The sequence below is a fragment of the Genypterus blacodes genome, unplaced genomic scaffold (genome assembly GCF_046128005.1).
Source record: "Genypterus blacodes isolate CSIRO-AG114 ecotype Tasmania unplaced genomic scaffold, CSIRO-AGI_Gbla_v1 ptg000041l_1, whole genome shotgun sequence".
NCBI classification, from domain to species: Eukaryota; Metazoa; Chordata; class Actinopteri; order Ophidiiformes; family Ophidiidae; genus Genypterus; species Genypterus blacodes.
In genome coordinates this window covers 431,636-459,583 of record NW_027466854.1, presented here as the reverse complement: position 1 = coordinate 459,583, position 27,948 = coordinate 431,636, and the positions used below count along the sequence as shown (strand labels likewise).

Here is a 27,948-nt window from a genome sequence, read left to right as displayed (position 1 = left end):
CTTTGGCCACTTATTAACCACAAATCTCTGTTAATGTGCACTAAACACATGATTACTCTCCCTAAAATAGACCAATAGAACTGATCTAAAACAAACATGAAACATGATTAACTCCTGATTATCTTAGCACTATCTAAACATGTGTGTCAATATCCAGTTATTACCAGTAGAGAGTGGAGGTAACAAGAATGCACAGTGCTGCTGGAGACGACAAACATGTTGAGGTACATACACACACACGTACACATTCTCATGACGTAAAACAACAATCCTGTTTAGCAACCACCCAGTTATAACCCATCAACAACCCAGAGAAGAGGTGAGATGTTACTGCTGTGGTTGTTTACTATATATTTCTTTCCCAAGTAAAATATATTTCTAAATTAAAGATAATATATAATATCCTAATAAATGACGAGATGATGTCATGAGTGTGTTGCTGCACCTTGTTATTAGTAAACACGTTCCTACCCAAATGAAACTGCTTCATTATTTTGTCCCTGATCTTATTTTCATTTTCCCCACTGTGCATTGATCAGAAAACCCAATATTCCCTCTTATCTGAGTGTGGAGATGATCTTCCACGCTGTTCTGTTTGGCCGTCTGAGTAAAATCTCTCTCGATCTTTACATTTTGCAGAATATTGCAACATTATTATGCCCCTGTTTATTTGAATCGGCTGTTTCAAAGATTAACTCCTCACGTGCTGCTGCTGCTGCTTTCTCTGGGTGAAACTACAGGAGAGGGAGAACATAGATCTGTCTCTGCGTGACCTTCTTTACTTTGAATGGCCGTGTCAACGCTCTGCAGATTTCTGTAGAGGATTGCTAAATTTGCCTCACACTAACCAGCACAGAGCTCATCCACTACTATGTTCTATTAATTGTATAATAGGTCAAATAGATCATAGTTCTCAATTAAAACTGCCATACTATGTTAGCAGATTGTGTTTGCTGTGGCCTGGCTGTAATGTTTGGAGCAGTGGCCACCAAACGGATGAATCTTACTCGTTTGGATTATCTACAATTTAAATACTCACATAGTTTATAAACTGGACTACCAAACTAAGTCATGTGCTGCCAGACATCCTAGAGTTCGACATAACAAGCTGTTTGTTTTGACATTAGGCAAGGTCAGACCTCAATTGCAATATATTTGAATGGACTTTGTTGGTGAAAGACAGCAAATGATGAGCAGGGACTGAGCATGCAGGGTTACAAGTGGACCAGCATTCAATTTGTGCTTTTAATGTGTTAACCCGTTAATTTAAAACATCTTAAACAGTGATGTGGGTGACTGTGTAGAGCTAATGATGGTTTACTGAAGACACAAGGCTGTCAGTCACAACATATAGTGATAAATAATTACAAAATCACACTCGAAGGTTCGCAGCCTAGACATTAACTGCCAACTTTATTCCTTTGTGTTAGAGATGCAGTGTAATGCATGCATGTATCCCAACATACTGGAGGATTTCCTGTGTCCATAGCCTATGTGTGTTTAAGTTCAGCACGAGTGTTACACATAGTGGCTTTAATATACTGAGAATACAAACGCTGGAGCCAAAATGATGTAACTCAGTGATAAAACAGATCTCCGACATGGATTTGATCTTTTGAGAGGATCGGCTCACGCTGTGGACTCATTATGGAAAATAATGTGACGTGCTGCTTATTGATTTTTGCCGTGTAACTCAGACAACTGCTGCTCGCCATTTGGCCTTCAGGGCATATTATCCATCAGCACACACAAACCAAACATCCCTGCCATTACATCAGCCTCTGTAACTGTGGAGTATTTCTGGAGCAAATATAATGGATCTTATTGATCAAATGGTAACTTGGTATTTTCACCATTTTACATGAGAAGGCAGTAGGAATCCCTGGATTTCCAGCTGTAGCGGTTCTTCTCTGCTAAATCACTTCCATGAGACATAGCCACTGGTGTCCTGTTGATCATTTTGCCCACAGTGTGAAGGCACGGTAGGCCTGCTTATTCACGTGTGTCATAGCATAATGGGTAGGGCGCCACACAGCGAGACAGCTGCCCCATAAATGGTATAAGGTCAGATACAATGACCTCAGAGGGACCAGGGGTTGTTTATGAAGTTAAGAAGTAAAATATGTGTGGACCCGGCTGGAATTTTGTATCTTTTCTAGGTGGAAACAAACCCAAAAACAATTTCATGTCTACATTGATACCAGATAGACTTTATAGTAGAGCACAGAATAAGCTGTACATGACTCCAGGGTGAGGATTATAATGTTTACATTTGCTCTGAGTAAGTATATGTTGACATAAGCTCATTTCAATGGTGTTATGGTGTTCACAGGGTTGAAAAGAAAGATTGATTACTTCAGTTTTGAGTATAGTTGATGAGAACTCCCACTTTGGATGATATAAGTTAAATATTTTATATACCTGCAGTGGAAAGTTCAATCAATGAAAGGCAGAGACTCCACCGCCACAACAACACTCTCAAAATAGAATGCCAGAATTTTTAATCCAATTCCTTTCAAGTAAAGAGCATAGTCAATGCTGCGACTGCTTTAAAGGATCAGGGAATAAAGTAAGAACTTGTGTTTGAATGCCTCTGGACACAACCTGAGGGGAAATGAAATAAGTATGTCTCCTTTCTTGAAACCAATGTGGCATGGCAGAAAAAATGTTAATAAAATGGAAAGTGTGTGTATCAGGAAAAATGATTAAAGTGAACCAAATGTTAGGTTTGGTAATGCAATGTGACCTGCTGGGCGTCTCATGGAGCTGAACTGAAAACTGTTGACATTAATAGTCTGTCTTTCTAGTGGGACAGTGTGATGGTTCTGTATTAAGGTATAGGTGTGAATCCACTGCACAGCGAGAGGATCGGGTCCAGGAGGCCATCAGCCCTCTGGCCTGCTGCATAGACATGCTATTGTTGAGGAGCTCAAGTCCAGCTCACACGCCGCATACCAGATTCCATCCACAACCTATCTCAGAATGCTGCACCTCGTGGTAATCTTGGCAAACCCTTGATCTATGTAAACAGTGAGCTGCTATGTTATCACTGCAGAATCAATAGTCTTACAAAGGGGTGCATTACAGCATATTAAAGATCACATAACACTGTCTGCTTTATTAATCATTAAAGAGAAATATCTGTTTGGCAGAAACTGAAAAAAATCTAAAGTCTGTTCTGTGCTTCAGTCAAACAAAAAGTGAGTAAGACATAAACATGGCTGGAAACAAAAGGATTCCAAATTCTCCCTAAACTATTTGAAGTTAATCTCACATGAGGAAAAAATAAGCACTGCACACACTTAATCAAACACGGAGCTGGACATGTGTCTTCCCCTTCACAGAGGCATGCTGCATGCCATTCCAGAGTATAGTTGTCAACGTCTTCTGTACTGGACATTCATTAGGGATTGACATGGTTCCCCTGCTGGCTAGTTTCAGTTTATGACTTCTGCTGTTGTTGTCTCGTGTTACTTTCATTGTCTACTTTTCCGAAGGCTCCACCTGATGGTAATGCTGCTGTTAGTGACCAATACTGCTATGGGCTATAAACACAATGAAGGAATACCTAGCAGAGCTCTAATAGAAGAAACAGTGAACTGCTGCTTTAAAGTGAACTGTGAAGGGCAGCGGAGCTTAGCAAGCTTAAAATGGAACCCATCCAAAACTGAACAGCATGGATTTTATAGTAGTTGGCTGTTGTTTCCCATTGAAGATAAGGTGTGCCAGGTGTCGTTTAACACATTCTCAGTCTGCTGGGATAAATTTTCATATTTAGGTGTGTCTGTAACCAGCAAATCCTGTTTATTACAATTTCAAAGCTGTACAAGGCAGTGGGGGAGGGGCTGGGGGTCACTTATTTTAAGAAGCATCCTGGATTTAGGTAGTAAATATGGTTCATTTGTAATCATATCCAACATGGCCTGGATGCTCAATAGGGTTGAATTAATCAGTAGTGAAATGGGGGAAACTACACCCAAAGCTTAATGACTGTTGTCTGTGGAAAAGATTCAGACGAACCAGACTGACCTCTGAACTCTGCTCGTCTGTTCCTTTTCAATTCTGACCCTATAAGGGGATTTTGGGTGTGGTATCAGAGGAAGTAAATGCAACAACAAACCAGGCAGAGGCTGTAGTCTTTTCTTCACTGCTTGTACTGAAACTGATTCTTTTCATATGCAAAAGCACCACATCTTCATCCCATCAATGCTGACATGCAAGGCAAGAAGGTTTCTTTGTAGAGACCAATATCACATGCAGAGTCTTTGTAGGCCTTCGCAGCAAATGTTCTCTGTCCAAAGCATGTAAGGAGAGAAATGCAAGACAAGTTAAGAGAATTGCAAAAGAAAGTCTCTCTTCTTGAATGTTTAGGTGTGTAACTGGAGCTGTAGGTGAGGCAGAAAACAAATGACCAAAGAATAGAAGAAAGATGTAGTGGAAGATGTGGAGGAAGACACAAAATACAACTAGAGGCACTCATTAAGGTCTCAGAACACACAGCATGAGAGCTTTACAACTATACAATAGATCTTGGACATGTCTGTGGATATTATCCTTTTATTATTATATAAGAACAACCAATAAAACTGAAATAGCTATAAAGGCACAAGGCAAAGAAAACCGAATAGCAAGTAATAAAAAGAGCTGCTAACAATAAATACAGTAGAGATCATCTGGGTGGGTTTGACATGATCAGACAAGACAACATGATGATGTATGCACCTCAGATAAACCTATCAAGAACACACAGAGTCCCACCCCTGAATCTGGATCAACACTAAAACTGAATGGCTTTTCCTCTGGGACATGCCCCACCCATGACGCCTGGTGTAATTGCCACTAAGCAAACAACCAACAGACATAGGTGAAAACACAACCTCCTCTGCTGGGGTGAAACAAAAAATGAGCCATGATCCTGCAAGAGGATCTTAAATCCACATTGATTTATTAAAGCCAAGATTGTAGAAAGTCAGCGAGATTCTCCATTCAACAACTGCACCCAAGACTGAAACTGAACATTTTACAGGATCTGGAAACACAGAAGGAAAACACATCAAAAGAATCCCCCTCCCATCCTATTTACCTGAGCATTGCAAACCTTTTGTGAATAAAAATTCACTGGAAAAACACACACACAGACACAATATTCACAATCAAACAAGCAACTAAATTTTAACAGACCCACTTTATCCCTCAACTTGAGGATGTACAAGAGGGAGATTTGAGCAGACAAATGGGTGAAGCCATGATGAATATTTTTACAAATGACAACAGCAGAAACACAGTGATGTCATTCATATTGGGGCTTCTAGAGTTCATGTCAAATGTGATACTTGACAGGTCATTATATGCACGTACACTGTGTTATGGTCTTCCACTACTATAATTTGGCAATACATAGAAAATAAAACTGTTAATTGTATGTTAAGGGAATGAAAAGGGCTCTATGCAAACTCAGGAGCTACAAACTAATGATGTTGCCAAGTTTGGAGGCGATTGTAGGAATAGTGCTCCCTCCAACTCAACATAAGCATACATACACAAACACACACTCTAGAGACTAGACTATGTTATTGTTCAGTGTTTCTTTTTCACGTTAAGTTCCTCTGGTATGAATGCTTCCTCCTGTTATCCTTAACAAACAGCGCACACAGTAGTGAGAGTGACACTGGTCGCCATGACGTAGTTTGGATCGTGGGCCGGTGGCATCATTAAAATGGTTGAAGCCACATGTTGGACATTTTGTGTAGGCTGGCCTGTCAGTCTGTACATTCATTAGCCTGCTCCAGCCTGTGACTCGCCCCCCTTTCATTTGCCTCTTACGCAAAACGCAGCGGCTCGTTGTGATTTGCCAGGCCGAGCCCTCCTCCTCTTCGGGGGGTAACTTATTACGGAGTTTGCAGGCGGAGTCGGAGTCTCTCTCACATACATTGTGAGTGGTACAATTGGCGGAGTTGGGTACGAAACTGTCCTTTCTCATTTCCTGTTAAGGACAGTGAATATTCCAGCACAAACTACACAAACCAAACCGTTCACAACCCCAAAGGAGACGTTAGTGGGGAGTTAACATGTCGGCACATAAAGAGGCTGATGGCGGATGGAGGAGTTTTGTGTGGAATTCAGAGAAGAGGGAGTTTCTAGGACGAACCTGGATCAGTTGGCGTAAGTGCAGATTTTCATTCAATGTAGCCGCTGGTAAAGACGCTAAATATGTTGTGTTCGACGTTATATTGTTAATCTGAAACAGAGAAGGGGGATATTTGGGGAAGACGGAGCAGAAAGTGGCGGAAAGCGGGTGTTTGCTCCGTTTTTCCACGTTTCCCGTCGACACGCACACACACACAGCACCTGTTAGAGCTCGCGGACACGCTGCTGCGTCGTGACTTGGTTTTCCCCGCGAGCTGCGTGCTCAAGTTAGCACATTAGCCGCCGTATAACGCGTTAATAACACCCCAAATGTGACAATTACGCCCAAGTTTATCCACTATACACGCTACAGGTCGAATAATAGCCATAATAAGCTTAGTGACTGTAAGGAAAATCAATTAACTCGCACGATTAATTCATAGTTTAGTTCTGAATCGTACTTCCTTGTACTGTTAAACTTAAACAATTGTGTAAAGATTTGTTCGTGATACAGTGCAACAGGAGGCGAAGCACATTAGGGGCCATTCATTAATGAACGCCCTTTATGGAAGAGGTCATCTTGAAGGACAGACTGCTGGGCCAAGACTTTAGACTACACCTAAAGCTGAGAGTGAAAGTTGTAGCATTGTCTTCATAAACTGAAGTGCCAGGAAAGGCAGAGGGGTTTTATTCATTTGTAAAGAATAAACATTCATTATCAAATCCTAGTATTTCTCTCGTTTCTGCCCCCCTCGCGCTCTCAACGCGATATTAAATGTGTCTAATCGTTTTACGACTGTTTTGAATACTTTAAATCGAGGGAATGTCCGCCTAATACGGTCAGGAGTGGCTGTAGATTCTTAACGATAAGTACGACGTCATTCTATAGATCGGTTTAAGCTCAGTAAAGCATTTTAATGGTCTAAACGTGACATTTCAGCCGGGGTTCAGACTCAAACTGCCTGGTAACACTGCGCTGTCTCTCCGGTCACGACTCACATGTCTGAGGCCGCCCCTTCACATTTGCAAGTTATTTTCTCGTGAAAGGAACGAGACGACTTTCTATTTGACCGCTGAAGTGCTCGCTTACTTAAATATATCAAATAAACACTGATTCCGAGAAAGACTAATAGTTATTTGTCGATAAATCACAGTAATGTCGCAATGTTACCGTAGTTTGGAATGTGGCGTTCAATGGCGAGTTTGGAGCGAATTTACGGGACTTGGCGCTTGCTGGAATGTATTTATGTCTTTATGTTAGTGTTGATATGCTTTAATGTTGTTTTGCCGTTTGCTGGTGTTTTTTTCTGACCGTGGCGTCGTATTAAAAGTGAACATTGTTGCACTAAAAGCAACAGGTACGTGCTGCTAGTTTCCCTCAAAGCTGTCGCCATCGGTGCTTTGACACGAATGTGACGTTCATTTCGTCAAACTCAACGGCGTTTGGTGTTGTTGTGCGGCTGCAGTGTGTAGGAAATGGCGGGTATCAAACACGTTGACGGGTTCTTCTCCCTCGTCGCTTCGCTTCAGACACATTTAGGTGCACATTTCGAGCTTCTAGGCGGCTGCGAGCCTCTGAAAACGTGTGAAGTCGTTCTAACAGCGTCAGTGAAAGTGGAGACATGATCCTTGTGTGAATGTGGTGATGCTGCAGCAGAGGTGGGGGAGGTGCTCTCCATTCAAACACACACAGGCACACACACGCACATACACACACACACACACACATGACAGCAGCAAAGTTGATTTCCTCTTTCTAACATGACATCCATCACTCAAATACACACATGAGCTAATTTAAAACTTAAATTATGACCTCATTGTCTGTTTGCCAACCAGCAACGTTTTCCAATCATTTGAAGGCAACACAGAGCCACGGCGGGCAGGAGGGAGCGCTGGATTGCAGTTTTCCTGGCCCAAATGAAAACACGAGGCGTCTCACCGACTGCCACGCCTGTTTTCCTCAAATGCCTCTCACTTACATGCAACAGAAAGAAAAAAGAAAAATACAATTTGTTTTGCAAATTGTAGCCACACACCCCATAGAGCGGCGGCTGACTGGCAGTGTGTCAGTGTGTGTGTGTGTGTGTGTGTGTGTGTGTGTGTGTGTGTGTGTGTGTGTGTGTGTGCGGTGGCGTAGTGATTAGAAATGTCTGCACACGTCTGAGATCCATAGACGAGCATGGATCTCTAATGGGCCGGTCCGGTTCTGAGCCAACAGGTGCATCGAGCCCAACGTGAAACAATGGAGACGCATTCAGGTGTCTGTCTCTGAAACAGACAGATGGCGCTTAAAGATAGACTGATAGTGATCATGAGTGTGTTTGTAACTGTGCTGTGTGTTAAATCGCCTCATGTGGACTGCAGGACTAGTATCATCTAACACACACACACTCACACACCAATGCGACAAAACATTGAATCTGAGGCCACATTAAATGGATCACTTGTTGCCGTTCTCATGCATTAATCATGTTACAGATATGTTATAGATCTATATCAGATTAATGTAAGTAAGTGCACACACACACACACACCGTCCTCAGCCTCCCCTGGTGTGTGACAGGGAAACGTGCAGAGACACACCGCTGTCGTCTGTGAGAAACTCGCCAAACCGGTTTTGCCGCGGCCAATTTGGACTTGTATTTGGCAACGCAGAGACGCATTGGGAAGTTGCCCGGCCAACATATATCAGCAACAGGAACACTGATACAAGCCTGAGGGCCCAACGGGCTGGAGGGGCGATCAGGAACCCCAGAGCACCAACAACATGCGTGTGCTCGCCCTCATTCATCCACTCAACACAAAGACGCCACCATTAAACATCAGTATCGACCCCACGCATGTGTTTGTATAGGAGAATAGCAACGACTGTAGCCAGGAGAGGTTATTCTGGGATGTCAGATCAACAGTAGGTCTCTGGTTGTTGTTATGAGTATTATTGAGCCCAGCACAGATAGCAGCATGATGTCATGGATACGTGTTTATGAGGCGTCCAGGACAAACGGGCACCATCGGCCCCGTGTAGAGGGGATACAGGGCAGTGACGCTCTATCACAACCAGAGCACGCTCATCACCGCGGCAACGCGTTTTTGTTTACATATTCGGAACAAATTGAGGAGGAAGTCGGTTTCCTCTCCCTGTTAAGCAGAGAACCTGTTGGAACGGCCGATTGGGGGGAGGGGAGGTGTGTGTGTGTGTGTGTGTGTGTGTGTGTGTGTGTGTGTGTGTGTGTGTGTGTGTGTGTGTGTGTGTGTGAGAGAGGAGCTAACAGGAGCCAGGAGTGACTCATCCTGTCGTACTGGAACCACAGCCCTCCGCCTTATGTTGCATCACAGAGAGAAAAGAATCCAGCGTGATGAAGAAAACAGAAAACAGCAAGGAGCGAGTTTCTAAAATGGCTTCCACCGTGAGAGGAGAGAGAGGAGAGAGAGAGGGGAGAGAGAGGGGAGGCCTGGAGACTCTGAAGGCTCTGACTCGCTGAATGTGTGTGTGTGTGTGAGAAAAATAATCAGGACAGCAGAGGAAACAAACAAAGACAACAAAAACACAACACAATAAAGCCTCACTTGACTGAATCGTGGAACCAAAGGTGTGTAGTTTCTTCTCTTTCCTGCTCTGAACCTCTCTCTCTTTCTTCTTCTCCTCCCACAGTAAAGATCACCTTCTTCTATGTCATCTTCTATGGATGCTTGGCTGGGATCTTCGTTGGAACCATCCAGGCTCTGCTGCTCACCTTAAGCAGCTACAAGCCCACCTATCAGGACCGGGTGGCCCCCCCAGGTACACAGGAGAGAGAGAGAGAGAGAGGAGTGTGTGTGTCTGTCTGTGTGTGTGTGTGTGTGTGTTAGGATTGGGCGTGCCTTTGAGCAGCTCCCCGCTATCAGAAGTCTGTCTGACCTTAGATAGGTTCAGCCATTTTGTCCTTCACTCCTCTCATTCAGTCAATGCCCCCCCCTCACACACACACACACACACACACACACAGGGAGCGGTGCAATCTGCAGCTCTCATTCACACTCAAACATATGAAACATGTAGGATCGACACATTTACATGTTAACACTTTTAAAACATGATTTACTCTTTGACACTTCTCTGTGTAATCTGAGCACACACACACACACACACACATTCATACAAGTGTTTCCAAAGGTCTTGTGCGTTTGGTCTTGTTGTGTAGTTACGTGTTTGCACAGCACATGCTGTCGCCTCGCCGGTATTTTTAGCAGCCATTGTAAAAGGCCTCACACACACACACACACACACACACACACACACACACACACACACACACACAGGGGCTGGTTTACCCGTCAGCCCTGTCTCTCTCCCAGCTGTTGATAGTCGGTCTGTAGCTCAGTAAAGTATCGGGGCTGCAGAGCGTCCCAGCTGAAGCCAGTTTCCAGCTCGGGCTGATAAAGGAAGCAGAGAGCAGTTAGGCTGAGGCTGCGGCTGAAGCCCGCCTCTCACTCTGAGGCTAAAAGTTTCCATTGTGAGAGACACACACACACACACACGTGAGAGTGGAGGGGTGGGGGCAGGGAGCTGAACTTTCACAAGCTTCCAGTCAGAGTTAAATGGCCGCATGTTTGCCCTGCACACAGACAGACAGACAGACAGACAGACAGACAGCTCCAGGTTCAGACTCAGCTTCAGGGGAAACAGAATCAGAAGCTTTCTCTCCTCTCTGAGGAGATTCTTCTGCTGTTCCTCCTCTCACCCATGGCATTGTCTCCATGCCACGCCTCACCCAGGCCCGGTGCGCGCACACACACACACACACACACACACACACACACACACACTCACACACACACTCTGTGGAAAGTTACAGCTCTAAAGAGCCGACGGAGCATCGGAGGAAACCAAACCCCCCCACCCCCCCAGCCTGAGAGCTTTGTGCTCAGAGGCTCTCTCTCTCTCTCTCTCTCTCTCTCTCTCTCTCTCTCTCTCTCTCTCTCTCTCTCCCCCTCTCCCTCTCTCTCCCCCCTCTCTCCCTCTTTCTCTCTCTTTTACTGCACATTGTTTCACACACACACACACACACACATGTTGCTGTAAAGTGAACAGAGGGTTAAATGTTGTTCTAAGCCTTTTCTCTCTGCGTGGTCATGTGACCCTCAGGTCTGTCTCACACCCCGCGCTCTGAGAAGTCTGAGATCAGCTTCAGCATGAAGGACGACGCCTCAATTACGAAATACACGGAGAGCATGGACAACTTCCTCAAGTTATACGAGGCACAGCGCCAGACTGAGCAGCTGAACTTTGAGGACTGTGGAGGCAAGTATCACACACACACACACACACACACTCACTGGCTCCCTGCTGGTGTACAGTGTGTGTTAGTGCGGGCGCTCCGTCTTCATTGTGTGTGTGTGTGTGTTTGCAGCCGTTCCCGCCTCGTACAAGATGAGAGGAGACCTGGACAGCGACACCGGAGTCCGTAAAGCCTGCTCCTTCAACCGGGACTGGCTGAGCGCCTGCTCCGGCATCACAGACAAGACCTACGGCTTCAAGGAAGGACGGCCCTGTCTCATCGTCAAACTGAACAGGATCGTCAACTTCAAACCACGGGTGAGACGAGAGAGAGAGAGAGGGAGAGGGAGAGAGAGGGAGAGGGAGAGAGAGAGAGAGGGAGAGGGAGAGAGAGAGAGAGAGAGAGAGAGAGAGGGAGGGAGAGAGAGAGAGAGATCAAACTAATGCAAAGTGAATATGGAGATAAAGTGTTATCTCCCCACACATAAACACAGTCTGTGTGTGTGTGTGTGTGTTTACTGAGGGAAAGGGTGGAGCCAAAGCCCGGAGCGGTCAGAGGGTCAAAGTTCAAACTCAGATTTGCGCAGGAGAGTTAGTGAAAGGTTCAAATGTGAAACGTGACGGTGAATGAATTCAGCTTGACTTCATTTATACCGCAGCAAATCACAACAAAGGCGATCTGGAGACACTTAACTTAACAGAGCACTTAAAGAAGATAAGGGAGATAAGATAAAACTTTATTATCCAGAGGAAAAGTGTTGTGCAGCCGCAGTACAGTGGAGAAAGAAAACAAAGATTCAGAATAAGAATACAGGTAAGATAAGAACGCCCCGAGAGAGAGAGAGAGAGAGAGAGAGAGAGAGTTTGATATTGTGTTAGACTACCTGAGCTGAACAAATTAATAATAATAATAATACATTTTATTTGTAGAGCACTTTTCATAGTTAAGAACAGTGTGAAATGAGCCGGTGTAAGCTCCATGCAGGCTGCAGGTGAAACCACGCTCTGCAGCAGCGGCTCTGCACTCTCAGCCCAAACATCTCAGGATGTCACTCATCAAAGGTTTCCCTCTCATTTCAGGCTCCGCTCACCAACGACTCTCTCCCAGTGCCTCTCAACGTCAACCTGCTCCCCATCCACTGCAAAAACAAGGTAAGGTGCACCGTCTGTCACACACACACACACACACACACACACACAGCACGCCTGAGCTCGGCCACGTCGTCTTCATTCTGAACTAAACCGGGAACGTTCCCTTGCAGAGAGACGAGGACGTCGACAAGATCCGCGACATCCGGTACTACGGCATCGGCCCCAACGGCGTCGTGGCCGGCGACTCCGGCGACAAAGCCGGCTTCCCCCTGCAGTACTACCCTTACTACGGCAAGCGTCTGCACTCCCAGTACCTGCAGCCCCTGGTGGCCATCCAGTTCTACAACCTCACCCTGAACGAGGAGCTGCGCATCGAGTGCAGAGCTTTCGGCGCAAACATCGATTACAGCGAGAAAGATCGCTATCAAGGACGCTTCGATGTGAAAATCACAATCAACTCGTGACCTCAGCTGTGTGAGCACTGTTCTCCCTCATTTTAAAACAAATTAATGTAGAGAAAATAAAAGAGTTCAAATAAACACCACTAGTCTTTGAACATTCATAATATACAGGACCTACACTTAATCCGTGTGCTTTACACTTAGCTTTTCTGTGTTTGTCGAGGGTTAGAATGTAAAATACAAGAGTAGCAATAGCATATATTTATTCTACTGTAAATGAAAATATTCCTTGAGCCATGGGACGTGTTCATCTATTACTGTAAACCTGCAATTCCACTACTGACGTGTAGCGAGCTGTGTTTCTGTCCCCAAAGTATTTCATCCTGATGTGGTTTCTATATATTTTTGGAGTGTCCAGTGCTGTAGAGTCGTCTAGTCACGTTCATGTAATCTGTCGTCTTATGTCAGCTTTAGTGGTCCAAGGTGTGTGCGCGCACGCTTGCTTGTGCGTGTGTGTAGGTGTGTGTAGGTGTGTGTAGGCGTGTTTGGATGTGTGTGTCAATGTGCTCTGACTAACTGAAATACTGGCATGGTACTCTGAACCTCTAAGGCCCATGTGTGAGTAAATGACTGCGCTCCATGGAATCTGTTGTGTTTCTTTACTAAGTTGTTTTAAGTGTGCAACTGTGCAAGGATTCATGTGTACACCGTTTTTTCTTTTATTGTTCACCGTAGCTGTAGGACAAGGTTTGATGACATTTCTGTTCAATTATTCTTAAAAACCTGCTCATTCTTAATTCATAGCGTAGAGCTTTGTGGGTCCAGCCTAGAAGACTGTCGCCTCCATGGAAACAGTGGCAACTCTGCTTTGAAATCTGTTTTGCTGGAGACATCACAATGACGTGATGCAACTTTCTATTGAATGTTTTAGCCATTTTCATGGTGAAAGAATTTTATATTTATGCAGTTGTACATTTTTTTCAAAGTGTAATGTATGAATCCAATACCAAAGTCGCTGGTCAAAGGTTAGAATATCAGAGGCAATGCAGTATCCCGTGTAATAAGATGTTTAGTTGGTGTGAAACTGCTTAATTCAATGTTGAAGATCAAAACACTTGTCAGGAGTCTGCTCTTGTCACTTTATTTAATCTGGAAAGGCTGAAACAATAAACAGGAAAAATAACATGATTGTGAAGTTTTTGAATACATAGGAAAGCGTCGGTTTGATTGACAGCAGTCAGTCGTCCAAAATCTTGAAGAAGTACTCCACCTGGGAGAGAACACAACGATCAATCACAACCCTAATAATCCAGACAGCGATCTAGAGGAAGGCTAACTCTTCCCCTTCATTTCACACAGTCTGGCTTCCTGTAGATGTTCTCTGCCATTATGCACTTCCCCTGGGAACATGGCAGCTCAGTCAGTCACAGGCTAATGGTTAACAAGGAGGCGTCTGTCCAGGCCACAGATCAGGAGTTTTCCTGAACAATGACGTGCAGCGGGTCAGACCCACTCCCTTTAAAACAATGCTTCTGTTTCTAAATCCCTCTGCCATTCTTCTTCTCCTCAGACCAGTGTGATCTAAGGTTGCCCAGCCCACAGAGTCATGGGACTCGTGTAAGAACACAGACACACTCAGTCCACTTTTCTCTTCTTGGCTCAATGGAAAACAGTTATTTATGGGAGGCCTGAATGTCAATCAGTGCAGCTCGTGTGTGTTTGTATGGGTTCTGAAGGATCAAACATGAATGCGTGTGTGTGTGTGTGATCAGTGAAATACCTCCAGCACTCCGTCCTCTGGCAGGTCTGTGCAGTGGACGGCATTCTGCACCTTGTCTTTACCGAAGAGCGCCCGCAACGTATTTGGACGAAGATGTCGTGCAATTTCCTGTTGAAGCAGAAACACAGTGTAACTCATAAAGCACACACACATTCACACCATCATCATACATCTGAAAATGAACCAGGATCTAAAACAGGAAGACGTCTTCCTCCCAGATCTGAGCCGCGTGTGTGTGTGTGTGTGTGTTCGTGCCATGGATGAGTTTTGAAACTGTACATGCAGATCAGTCGTTACTCAGCCTGATTACTCAGCAGCTGACATGTGAGCACAGAGGAAGTGACAAAACCTCCCACAGCGTACAGGGAGAGGAAGAGTAGGCACACATCCTCCTTTGAAAACTGAGGTGTAGACTTTCACAAATGTTGCTGTTTGTCTCAGGTAAGAGATCTATTACATCTTAAATACATATTATATCAGTCATACATGAAGGTCCTCCGAAGGACTGTGAGCCTGCTTCCTCTCAGACTCAGCAGGTCACAGCCCGGCTCCTCTGCCCCTCCATTCTCTGTGTCACAGGGAAATGGAACGCTCCCACAGGGGAGAGAGCGTATGGCAGTCAGAAGATCAGAGAGCCTGAGACTTCACCCTGTGGAAGCCTGAAGGAAAACAAACACTGGAGAGAGACGAGGCTCCTGAACTGGTTGGTGAGGTGGAAGTCAGCACGTGAGGTCATGTGACTCTCTGGTCATGTGACTCTCTGGTCATGTGACTCTCTGGTAAGAAGCCGTCTGCTCACCTCAAAGCCCGACCGAGGTATGTTTTAAATTACACTCTGTACTTATAAGTGCAGCGATAACCCTGACCCAAAACACAAACTGACGAGTGAAGTTAGAGCTGCAGTGGCACAGAGGTCAGTTTAGAGTCAGAGTAAAGAGTGGAGTCAGAGTAAAGACTCCACCGTGTCTGGAAATCGTTTTCTCTGACACGGTGTTTACGCTGAAGTGCTTTATGAGTGTGCAAATAAAAAGGAAGGAACCGGTCTGGACGTCATAACACAGCCGGGGCTCAACGTCACGCATTGTCTCTGAATACTGCCATGGAAAACGGCTCTGCTGGGGACGTTAAGACGTTTACAGAGCTTTGTGATGAAAACAATCAAGGGACCATAAAAGAGGGAACGAGGACAGAAGAAGAAGGAAACGCAATGGGAAGAAGAAGAAAGGGGCAGCGGCTTAGAACCTTGGGAACAGGAGAACCACAAAGAGTTAACTTCCTGGATATATCTGGAATTAATAACTTTATTAATTACAAAAAAACAAACAAGTAAATATGTGAAGTTTAAACGCAATAAGTCAGTAACTACAATGAGAGGCAGATGTAAAGCCTGTTTGAGACATTTCCTGTTGTGAATAAATGGTGTGCCAACGGTTCAACAGCTTAAAGCTTAAGGGTAAGGACAGTACAGGGGACAGTAAGGGTCACGGTAGGATTTATTTAGTAAAAGCTTTTATATTCCTGTAGAATCCTTCTAAAATGTGTCCTGCTTAATGCACGGCTGTGAGACTGAACCTTGAGCCTGCTCTTAGGTATGTTGATATAGTGTTGTTGCTTAATACGCCTGCTTATGTCATAACTGAAAGAGATGTCAAAAGAATTCTAAGATTGCGAGGACACACACACACAGCAGCCACAACAAACACACACACAACACAACACAACACAACACACGGCCCTGAGTTGCAGCCCTTTTGATCCAATCCTGACCAGTTACTCTCAACACCTGTAAGGAGACATGAGAGGAGTCAAAGCCATGTGACCCCTGCCCCCCAGGCTCTGTGCCACAAACACACTGTTGTTGTTTGCTTTAAGTGTAGTACACAAACATGCTGCAGGAGAAAAGGATCAACCAACAGATGGAGGATGGGCCAACATTACTACATTACTACAACAGTGAGAGGATCTGTGGATCAAATAGTAATCGTATGTAAACTACCTGAAATGTGTGTGTGTGTGTGTGTGTGGTGACTCATCAAATATGGCCGCCTAGTGTGTGTGCACAAGTCCTTGTGTGAAGTCTGTGTGTGTCTGCAGTAATGAGTAACCTGCCAGAGAGTTTAATGAGCTTGTAATGAGTCCCACAGTGAGATGGACGGCTGCTCATGGAAGCATTACAGGCTAGGGACAAGAATGTTCAGGACAGTGTGACCTGCTCCGGACAGGACGGCTGACCTTTGACCCTTCATGCATCACAGAGCCTCCAACTTAACTCTCAACTGTCAATCAGGAGGCGACCCTCACCCTTTATTAGGTATATAGAAGATAATCTAGTTCTATGTACAAAAGACCATTTGAAGTCACACTCCTTCTTAGAGGCCATGTCACACTTTAAATGGTTGAATACATGTGGAATACAGAGTTCCTCCTCTCTGTAACTCTCATGTCTGACACAATGACCTCTCTGCTCTGAGGGGCAGACCAGTGATGGCTGTCGGCTCCAAGGGCGACCAGCAAGTCACCAAGAGTCATGGTAACTACGGCAGACTAACACATTACCATGACGATCTCCCCTGGTGTTACACAGCCTGCAGAGAGCAGAGCACCAACGTTACCTGCTGTCATCCTGAACAGAGGAGTACAACAAAAACTGAGCTCAGATGATCAGGGTGGCTCAGACTCAGGCTGAGGCTGAGGCTGAGGCTGAGGCTGAGGCTCAGACTCAGGCTCAGGCTCAGGCTCAGGCTCAGGCTCAGGCTGAGGCTGAGGCTGAGGCTGAGGCTGAGGCTGAGCCTGAGGCTGAGGCTGAGGCTGAGGCTGAGGCTCAGGCTCAGGCTCAGGCTCAGGCTCAGTGAACATAATGGACAGGTTTGAGTCACAACAAGTTGGATGATGTCATCCACACAAGCTCCTGATCTGAGACAAAGTGAAGCGATCCAGGACGTGGTGACAGCTGAGCACTGCTAATGAGGCTGTGTGGCTCTGAGGTTGAACTGAACTGTTGATTCAAAGGGAGAGAGAGAGCAGCAGAGGCTCAGAGAGAAGAGAACACAAGCTGGAGCCAGCAAACAAGAGGGCTGTTGTGTCTGTCCACACCGATATCAGGACGCGTCACGAGACAGAGCGCAATCTCGTGACCGGCTGAGTGCTGTGCAAGGACGCTGTGGACGTGGAGGTGTGAACACACTCAGATCCTTTCTGGCAGGAATGCGGCCGGTTAAAGGAAAGAGAAGCCGCCTGAATATCACAGAGAGGATCAGACGACCTCCTGTTCAGATCTGCAGTCAAGAGAGTCACACATCCAATAAGAGAGAAAGTGTTCAGAGTTCAGTCATGCAGCCCCTGGTCTGTGCAGGTCACATGTTTATCTACACACTCTGGTGTTTACATATCAGGCTTTAATGGACTGGAATGAATCAATAAACTCTTCTTACCATAAACAACTGTCCCTTAAGGATCCAAGGAGGAGCTGACCTCTTCACACACACCAGAAGCTCTGCTCTGCTTACAGACTGGACCTTTCTATTGTGAACTTCCTTCAGTGGCTGTATTCTACACTTCCTGTGTCATTGTTACTCTCAGGGATCAAATGTCTGAGGTGTGCTGAGGACAGAGGCACAGAATGTGTAGGTTATCTGTCAGACAACACCGAGCTGCGTCTGAGGTCACACACTGATGAAACGCGTTGGCCTCACTCTTAGTCAGCACACTCTGAGGCAATTAGGGCGTTACCGAGGTTACAGAGGTGACAGAGGTTACAGACGGGAAACCGACCGCAGATGTGACAGCATTAAGGGTTAACCCTTTACTGATGGAACTGAACCTAGACCAATACAGATATCACACATTTCTTACACACACACACACACACACACGCACAAAATCAAAAGCTTAACATGTTTGACTTTGTCCTGAAAGTAGAGTAGAGAAAGTAGAGAAAGTAATAAGCAAGTTTAAAGACTTAATAATGAACCCTAAGTGAAGCTACTGAACATGTTGTAGTTGTGAGAAGAGTCAGTCTTGACAGAGGCTGAATCTATAGAGAGGCTGTACAGGTGTGTGTGTGTGTGTGTGTGTGTGTGTGTGTGTGTGTGTGTGTGTGTGTGTGTGTGTAGTTCCATCTGATGGTAACCAGGCAGAGACTGGAGACAGAGCTGCTTATTAGATTCACATCACGCACCGGCACAGCCCTGCAGCACTGATTCCACACTATCCAGGAACACACACACACACACACACACACACACACACACACACACACACACACACACACACACACACACACACACACACGCACACACGCTGGCATGCACGTGTGTCTGTGTTCACATTCTCTCTCTCTCCCTAACATGATAATGTGATACTGGGATGGCATATGTAGAGAAATAAACTAAAGTCAAATGTGTTCTACAGCCGTCCAAACTAATGAACAGCATGAATAATTAACTCTTTACAGACTGGAGATTCTCTGTTTCATCACATTTCTGTCCTGACTTTATCCAGCAGGTTATTTATCTGATGTGTGTACTCACCGGGTCCGCTGGTCCACAGAAGCCTCGGAATATCTTTGGTGTATCTGAGCCGTGGATCTCTAGGACCATGCAGGGTCCAGAACACAGCTCAGCCACCATGCTCTGCAGAGAAGCAGCAGGAAAGTATAAAGTCAATGAAGATAACAGGAATAGAACAATGTGTATCTACAGCCAAGCACGCCACAGGCTGAGCTGAACTGTGACTATGAGAGTCAGTCAGAGTCACGACTGTGGAGTCGCTCTGTGCCTCGGGCTGTGAGGCCTTCATCACCTCATGACTATTAAAGGTTGGACCAGACAAAAATGTTCAAAAGGAAGTATTACTTGCGATGCTGACAGCCAGAATGACCTCTGCTGAACAAGAACTATGTGGAGATTGTTAAGGTAGATAAAAATCGAATCAAATAAATCTATGGATGAAAAGTTCAGCCTATTATGTTGAGGTCACCGCTCTTCTTCATCGCTGTAAGTGGGCCACTTACTAAACTGAGTCAGACCTTTCTGCCACCTCTCTGCCAAAGAACAAGCTGAACTCATCACAAGCATCGCAGCCAAACGCTGGGCACCATTACACAACGTCTGAGTCAGACACTTCCTCTTCTCCCCTCTAAGACCCTTACAGATACATGTGTCCTTTTATAATGACTGGGCAGCGTTAAAACAAACATTTGAGTGACACACAATGAAATAAAGAACACAACTCACAGTGCAGCATTCATACTCACAGGATACTCTGTAACAACGCCTTTGTAAACTTCATAGAACTCTTCTGCATTTGCTTGATCCACACTGAACTGGGTTAGATAACAAATAACAAACATATCACATTAATAATTCACAATGAAATCATGGAATTTACAGAACAGGAACGTTAAAAATCAAGTCTGGTCATTAAAGATACAGGAGGAAATGGTTTTCTATGTGATAAGAGACTTAACACTTCAACAGCTGGAATGTGTCATGTGTGTAACATTATTACTGAGTAACCTGCTGCTTATGTACGTTTTCCCTTTGTTGCAGAGTTTATAGTTTTAAGACTTATCCTATTTGTTTAGCATCCAGTTAAGATAAGATAAGGAAGACTTTATTGTCCACAGGGGAAAATGCTGTGCAACAGTTGCAGTACAGGGGAGAAGGAAATGAAGTGTGTTTCTATATTCCAGACAGGGCAGGATAGGGGTGAATGGGTGCGTGTGTGTGTGTGTGTCTGTCTGTTTAGGTGGGATTTCTCCCCTTCTCTTCCGTCGTTTCCCCCCCTGTGTCTCGCCCCTCCTTCTTTGGTCAAAGCCCACCATACGTTTTGCAACTGCCGGTAAGGTGGCACGATGACATCATCCCATAAAAACTGCGCCTATGAGATCATCTTACCGACGACTCGGATTCATTTGAGTCTCCATGGTTACACTATCTTGTCGTTAGGCTGCTCTGCCTTCGTTCACATGTACATCACACTTTCTCTCTCTCTTCATTGTTTTCCTTCGTGTAATGTCTTTTCTTCCCTTCTGTATGTAGAAAATAATCTCTCAAATTGTCCCTCATTGTGACGCCGGATGCTTTCTTCTATAATAACATTAAGAAAGAAAGTAGCACAGGATGTAACATGACAGTAGAAGAAGAATCCCACCTCCCTCAGCATCATGGCTCTAAGCTCATTCTGCACATGTGAACTAAAACATTATCACTCTGTCTGTCTGCAGTGATATTATCCTGATTGATTATATTTGTCCTTGGGCCCTGAGTATGCAGTGATGTCCTCTGTGGTCTAATGAAAGGTCACGGATTGGCGGAAGTGATGTTCAATTATGAGGTCAGGTTGGATCAGAGAGAGCCAATAGATTTTGGCCCAAAGTCACAGCAGTCATTTGCACCGGCACACGCCTGAACACACACATGTGCTCATGTGTCACAGATTACAGTCAACTCTCACCATTTTAAGGGCTGAGATTTCAAATCCAGCTGCAGTGATGGAGTTCAGGATCTTACCAGTGAGACCTGTGGAGACATCAAAGTTAAGAGAAAAGCATGAACAATGTAAGTGAAATGCCTTAGAGTTAATATGCACGCCTCGTCTCACTGTGGACACCGAGAGCGTCCTACAGATGTCTGTGCTGTTAGAGACATGTTATTTATGAGTCAACACTGAGGAAATGAGCTGTGCCTCTTGTGCATTTTGTCACAGTGATTCAGTGTGTGGCAGTGTGATGCTGATGAAAAAGGTGCAACAGGGAGTGAGAGAGTCAAGCTGCTCACGGTCGTGACTGAAAGGGCGGCGTGCTGTAATCAGTCTGAGATCCTGATTAAACCTGGAGTACATCTTTGATTCTCCACGTTAGTGTGTGTGGGCAGAGTCAACCCTGTGTGTGACATTAATGCAGAAACTGCTCTTATGTTTGGTAAGCATTCAGTCACAGTCCACTTAAGCGTGTGTGAGGTGTATAACCTCCTCCTGTGTCCTCTGTGTCCTCTCCATGCAGCAGCCAACCACATGTCTAGGAGAGGCACACTCGACACAGCTCCCAAAAGCAGCTGGTGCTGTTGCTAGGAGATCCTATTCTGGGTGCCTGGCAACAGAAGCTTCTCTATTCCAGTCATGTCTGAGTGCATTTTCAGTGACAACGTCCTTTGTCACTGTTGTGATTGGCTGTAAATTGTCTACAGTGTAAATGAGCCACTTAAGTTATCCTCAAGAGAAAAAAAGACACAACTTGCCTTTAAAAGTGACAATCTTAGACAATCCAAGTCGTTCACAGTTACTATTCCTGGCTCAGGCTCAAGCCTCATCCCAGCACACAGGGGAACGCTACATGGTCAACTCCACTGTGACTGCTTACAGGAAGGTGTCACAGTTAGGGAATTCAGGAAAGAGGTCAAGCAGATAGTAGAAAATGTCCCCAATATACAATTTCAATCAAATCTGAAATCTTCTTTGTGAGGTCTTTATCCTGATAGCCACACCTTAAATAAGGAAAAGACAATGGTGCAGATCCAGTTTAACACCAGGCTCAGTAGATTTCTGCTCATCAGTCCGATGCATACGGCTATTTTCATGTCTTCAACTGTTTTCTGCCAGCATTGATTCCATTAATTATGCAGCAAGATGGTGGCAGAAGCACCAGAGGCACAGACAAGGCAGAGGAGCTAATGACTAAAGATAACCTGGAGGAACACACAACAAATGAATCAAGATGACACTGAGGTAAGCTTGTCAACTCTTATCAGAAAGGTTTGAGGTTCATGTAGGAGGGAAAACTTGGAGCGAGCTGCGTTTGTAAATCAAGCAATTGTGTGTGTTATTATGACTTTGAGCACTTTTGATGAGTAATTATTGTAGTACATAATTCCAAACGGTCTAACTAACTTTCTCTTGCCACAGTGTAATCTCTTTGGAGCAGCCGCCACACAAATCTCTGTCTTGTTGTGCGCATACTTCAGCTCTGTCCAGAGAATTTCACATTTCACAGGTCAGAGCTCTGGTGGTATGCTCGGTGAACAGGGATCAGAGCAGGGATTAGGAAAAAGTGCCTCTGTGCGACACAAAGACAACACATAACCACGGCTGGGAGGAGGGGGGGAGAGAGAGTTATGAAAGAGTGCTTTTACTCCAGGGACAGGTAGAGAGACGGTCGTATGCAGCATTTTATACAACACACGTTATCTACCTTGAGACACAGCGTGAGGTTTGATGATGCAGCATGTGCACTCGCTGCAGTGGGCTGTGTTTGAAGGACCGCGGCCCATTGTTGATGGAAAGAAAAATTCAAGTTCCTGCGCAAGAAAATGAAAAACACAAAGAAACTGTAAATATTTAACCCTTTACTGTATTAACATTGATGGGAATGTGAAGCCGGGTGTTTGCTTCACACATACAGACCATTTAAAGACCAGCTATGCTTACTCTTGCTGCTGCTGCAACTGAATCAGACCCGTGTGCAAAGTCTGCTCCGAGCTGGGCTCTGATGCTCAGTGGTGCCTCCCTCTGTGCCTCAGCAGAGTCAGCAGGTCCCAGGAGCTTCCTCCAGACAGACATGGCCTCATCTCCCATCACCTCCATGGCAACCACAGGGCCCGAGGACACAAACTGCACCAGGTTGCTGCAGAATTGACCAACGCCTGAATATCACTTTAATGTTTGACCTGCCAACACTTCAGTAGCAATAACTCTGTCCCAATGTCATCATATTGTCATTATCCTCATTGATTAATGAAGAAACCAACTCTGCTTATTCACACCATAACCACCTAATTCAGAGCTGTTAAATAATTACGAGAGGCACTCACTTGAAGAAAGGCTTCGACTGATGCTCAACATAAAAGTCTGCCGCTTGACTCCTGCATAGAAATCATAAAGCACTGAGTTAATGAGAAGCCACATTCTCTCAGATATTCAGAATCATGAACCACTGACAAAGCATTCACAGAGCTCACTGACTTCTTAATGAGTGTTAATGATGGGACATACACATTCTTTGCAGGAGGAAACTATTTAAATGTCAGCTTTGGACTCTTTACTTTCCTCAGGCGTTGGCTCATCTACTCCGTCAGATATTTTCAGAGCCGTGTTGTTACCTAAAATATGTTCTTCCCTGCTTCAAAGAGAGCGATGAGCGTTTCCAAGGCTCACTAGTATGACAGAATTCACAATGATGGATGATTCCTATCAACAAAGCAGTGTGTCTCTGGCAGGCATCTTTACTGCTCAGCACAGAAGTGTAGCTAATGTTCTCTGTGAGATGTGACCAGCAGCACATATGGGACGCAGGTTGTCTGAGTTTTCACTGATGCCAAATGATGTTGGTAATGAGCCATGGGAAGAGTTATGGCCTGCTGCCTTCGTCCTTGAGCCTGTCCCTTCATTCTTCATATGCCAGGCTGGACAGCACACAAGTCTCACACCGTACCTTCGTTCTCGAGAAAAGCGTTGCAGCCGTAAATTAACAAACACAAAAATGGGAATTCCGAGCACAAAGTCGCCCTTAAATCAGCACGCCACCAAAGTTTGACCTCTGAAGCCACTGAGCTAATGAAACACACATTAGTGAGTGTTTATAGTATTCACAAGTCACATTGACTTAAACCTTGAATAAGGAATGATCAGATAGCAACAACAACAAATACATCAGCTGAAGTATTTCACAGAAGTGCATATTTATAACAAATACATTGTCAGGTTTTTCTGAGTGCATTTGCTGAATGAATGCCTGACAAACCCTAGGTAGTGTTAGTTGATAAAATGCTGATCCTTAGTACCCTGCAGTGAACCATATGTTCACGAAATGTGTGAAACGGCTGAACCGATCCTGTCAATGTAAGAACGTAAAAAGACTCCCACTCCAACAATGTTGAGTCTGATCCACAGTGTGACACACTTTGACCTTACCATGTCAGCTTTGTCATCTTGGCTTTGGTCACAATCATGTTGGAAGCATACATCATCTCAAGGATATCTCCCATCTTTGAAACAGCATCTGGCTTTATCAGAGCAAGAGTTCTGGACAAAAGAGGGAGGAAGAGAGGGGGAACATAAATAAAGATAAAGCACAAGATGTTCAACAACATTCTAAAGATAATGACAGCAATTGAATGCAAAGAAAGGAGGACACCAGCATGTTCACTTTGTTTACCAAACTTAGAAATGAACACAAGCTAAGAATGGATATTTTTAATGAAGTGTTCAGCAAAAACATTCAACACTAGGACTGGGTGGAAGTATCACACCTTCACAATCATACCTTTCCTTCTTGCTGCCCAGTTTGTTTGCCGTGTATTGATCTCCATAATCAATCAAATTGAGCTGACGGGAGAACACATTCACTCGATTCCCAACAAACAGGTCTTGTAGATGGAGGTTTTCATATTTAGTCTTTCTCAAAAAGATTTTCTGCTTCTTCACATCAAACTGCAAAACCAAAAACAAATAGATGGTTTGATTCACATCCAGTAGCTGAGAATGAATCATCACTAACAGTTTACAATCAGGGTGGAAAATATTATCAGTGCCGCTCATTTTGACACATCTTTTATTTTATATATATATATATATATATATATATAGTTTATATGTGTTTATTTCATTTATTAATATTATGTACATTTACATTAAATTAGCAGTTTATTTATATTTATGTTACCAAATTACAGTGACCCCCCCATAATGACATCATGAATGATGTCACAGTTGACAACATAAACCCCAGCAAACCCACAGAATGACATCATGAATGAAGATCTAAAACATTCAAATGCCAAGAACCCTTTGCACCAGGCTGAAGACGAAGCGGCCTGCACCGTCAGTCAGCAACGACCCACAAGGCAAAGCAGCAGAGACCGGCTCAGACAACTGAATCTCCAGAAGGGTCTGGTGAGTATTGCTGACATGTTGAGGGGTCTGACATTACCATAGGGGGCTTTCATTACCATTGCATTGTACATTAACACTTGGCTTGAATGTTGTCACAGTTGCCATGAATACAATCACTTACAACCCACATATTCAAATCCTCAACTGTAGAGCATGCATGTGTTTGTTTACAACAAGCACCATTCCTACAATAACCTCCAAACCTGCAGAAACACGAGTTCAGGGGTTCAGTATTTGCATAGGAGGACGACCGCCAGACAAGGAGGCTGAGCAGAGCACTAGAGTCGCCCACGGCTACAGTTACATATTCATGCTTTCCTATTAAACTATGATGACTATATCCCAGCATTACACTCTACTAAAAGGAGTGTGTGTTCTTTAAAGTTGTCCCTCGCACAGAGAGCTTCTGAAGTGAGGTGAAACACTTTGCTCTAGTTTCAATAATGTGGCAGTTGAATGCACATTCATTCAACAATCGAAGCAACTTGTGTTGTTGTCTACTTAAAGAACAGGAAAACAGGTTTGAAAAATTCTAATTCTGGTGGTGAACAAATGAATCATTTCTAAAATACAGTAGGCGTTATATGAACACAGCCATCATAATGAATCATTTCAAGAAAATATTAAAGGCAGTGATAGATGTTTACCATTTCCACTGAACCATCTGTGGGGTAGAAGAAGAGTTGGTATCGCCGTAGGAGAGCAGCTGTGGGGTCGTACCACTCAGCCAGGAAGGCAAAGCGATCCTCCTGATAAAATAGAGATAAAAACAATTAGAGTCAAACAGGACGAGCTGTATCAAGAGGAAGTCGTGATGTAACCACACATCATTACTATTATAATAATAATTAGGCAGTAGTAATAAGAAGGCAGTAGCTCAGTGGGTAGAGCTTCGGCTTGGGAACTGGAGGGTCGCTGGTTCGAGTCCCTGCCAAGGTGCCCCTGAGCAAGGCACCGAACCCTCAATTGCTCCCCCCTCTGCGTAGGGTGGTAATGTAATGTAAGTCGCTTTGGATAAAAGCGTCTGCCAAATGCTCGTAATGTAATGTAATGTAATGTAATTATTCAGAACAGAATGTTTGTATGTTAGTTGTCTTTCCTTTAGAGTAGAGTTGACACAATTTATAACAGAGCCCATTACCGTATGTTAACAATTGAGTTTTTTCATATGTTGCTGGCAGCTGCAGACTTCTCTTCATTATAGTGGCCTATAAATCAGTTTGCAGAGATTGGAAAAATCCAAAATAAAGGCAAATTAGCTGCAACAATGACACTAATTAATTCAGACAATAATCTGTTTCTATATAAATCCTTCCAACACATTTGTGCACTAAAATGTATATAAAATCCAAATTTTAAAGCATTTTAAAGTGAGGTGACATGACTTCCTGCAACAATACAGGATTACATTAAGTTTAGCACCAAGTTTAACACCTACGAATGAACAAGTGTGTGAACTATAATGGTTTATGTGCTAAAGAGAAATGATCATTTATGTCCTCACCTTGGCAGAAAAGGAAGCACATAGGGAAAGTTGAACTTTATACTCAAAATGTTCAAACTCTCTACTCACATTAGCAGGGAGCTAGCATGCTTTTTAGCACATGACAGAACAGTGACAGACATAAAGAAGATACTGAAAAGTAGGTTAGGTGTTACTAAGCACTTTGTAAGAGAAACTGTGTATGTCGATACTAAAACGCCGGTATTGATACAAATACTTAACCTATCTTTAAAGTTGTTGTTGCTATGCTAAAGTATGTCAGCTATGCTAGCAAATATCAAACTGTTCGGTCCTGCGTTTCATTCAAATTCATGCGGAAATTCTCAACCAATAACTTAACAGACTGACGTGTTCGTAGCGTTAAAGAGTGGAGAATTGTAACTTACCATTTATGACGCGGTAGCAGCCTCTATTTAACCAGGTTTGTTGTCTATTTATGAAGGTTTGCGACTAATAAGCAAACATTAGCTACCTGGGCTCCGTTTCCATAGTGACTGTTGTGACCAGTCGAGTTGCGTTCAAGGACAATTTGAGATTATAGAATCAGAAAATAATCGGTTGACCTTTCTCAAGGCAGACATTCTGATATAAGAAAGATATAAATCACTTATAATAACAGCTAAATTCTAAGTTGATCTAATGATGGGTCACTGCATGGCTACTGACACACATAGATCCATTACAGTTGTGCTTCCCCTGTTGAAAATCAAAATATCCACTCTGACACAGTTTGACCTCAAACTCATTTTATGCTCAGCCAGCACAGGACAGCTCAATACGCAATTTAATGAATAGTACAGAAACAATAATTGTGTGCTTTTCAATCTATATGAGTGAATGTTGATTTAATATATACTCATACTAAGAAAACCATGGATTACTTGCCGTCTTTCAACCC

The 27,948-nt window shown here is 44.1% G+C and overlaps 2 protein-coding genes across 3 annotated transcripts; one reads left to right on the top strand and one right to left on the bottom strand.

Moving 5' to 3' along the window:
- The first annotated feature begins 5,899 nt into the window (after nt 1-5,899).
- On the top strand, nt 5,900-14,062 carry atp1b1a (ATPase Na+/K+ transporting subunit beta 1a). Its single transcript, XM_076148599.1, has 6 exons — nt 5,900-6,162; nt 9,782-9,910; nt 11,255-11,410; nt 11,520-11,704; nt 12,467-12,538; nt 12,649-14,062. The coding sequence occupies exons 1-6, from the start codon at nt 6,069-6,071 to the stop codon at nt 12,940-12,942; spliced, it is 930 nt and encodes a 309-aa protein (XP_076004714.1). The 5' UTR covers nt 5,900-6,068; the 3' UTR covers nt 12,943-14,062.
- On the bottom strand, nt 13,772-27,543 carry nme7 (NME/NM23 family member 7). Of its 2 annotated transcripts, XM_076148597.1 has the most exons (12): nt 27,437-27,543; nt 26,194-26,295; nt 24,918-25,084; nt 24,566-24,676; nt 23,467-23,517; nt 23,084-23,279; nt 22,848-22,953; nt 21,116-21,180; nt 19,914-19,982; nt 19,189-19,290; nt 14,660-14,767; nt 13,772-14,149 (listed from the first exon to the last, which is right to left on the bottom strand). In XM_076148597.1, exons 1-12 carry the CDS (start codon nt 27,437-27,439, stop codon nt 14,117-14,119), a joined length of 1,113 nt encoding a protein of 370 aa, XP_076004712.1. In that variant the 5' UTR covers nt 27,440-27,543; the 3' UTR covers nt 13,772-14,116. The 2 variants fall into 2 exon arrangements, with proteins under 2 accessions (XP_076004712.1, XP_076004713.1); XM_076148598.1 differs by lacking the exons at nt 13,772-14,149; nt 14,660-14,767 and adding an exon at nt 18,093-18,259.
- Nucleotides 27,544-27,948: the final 405 nt, after the last annotated feature.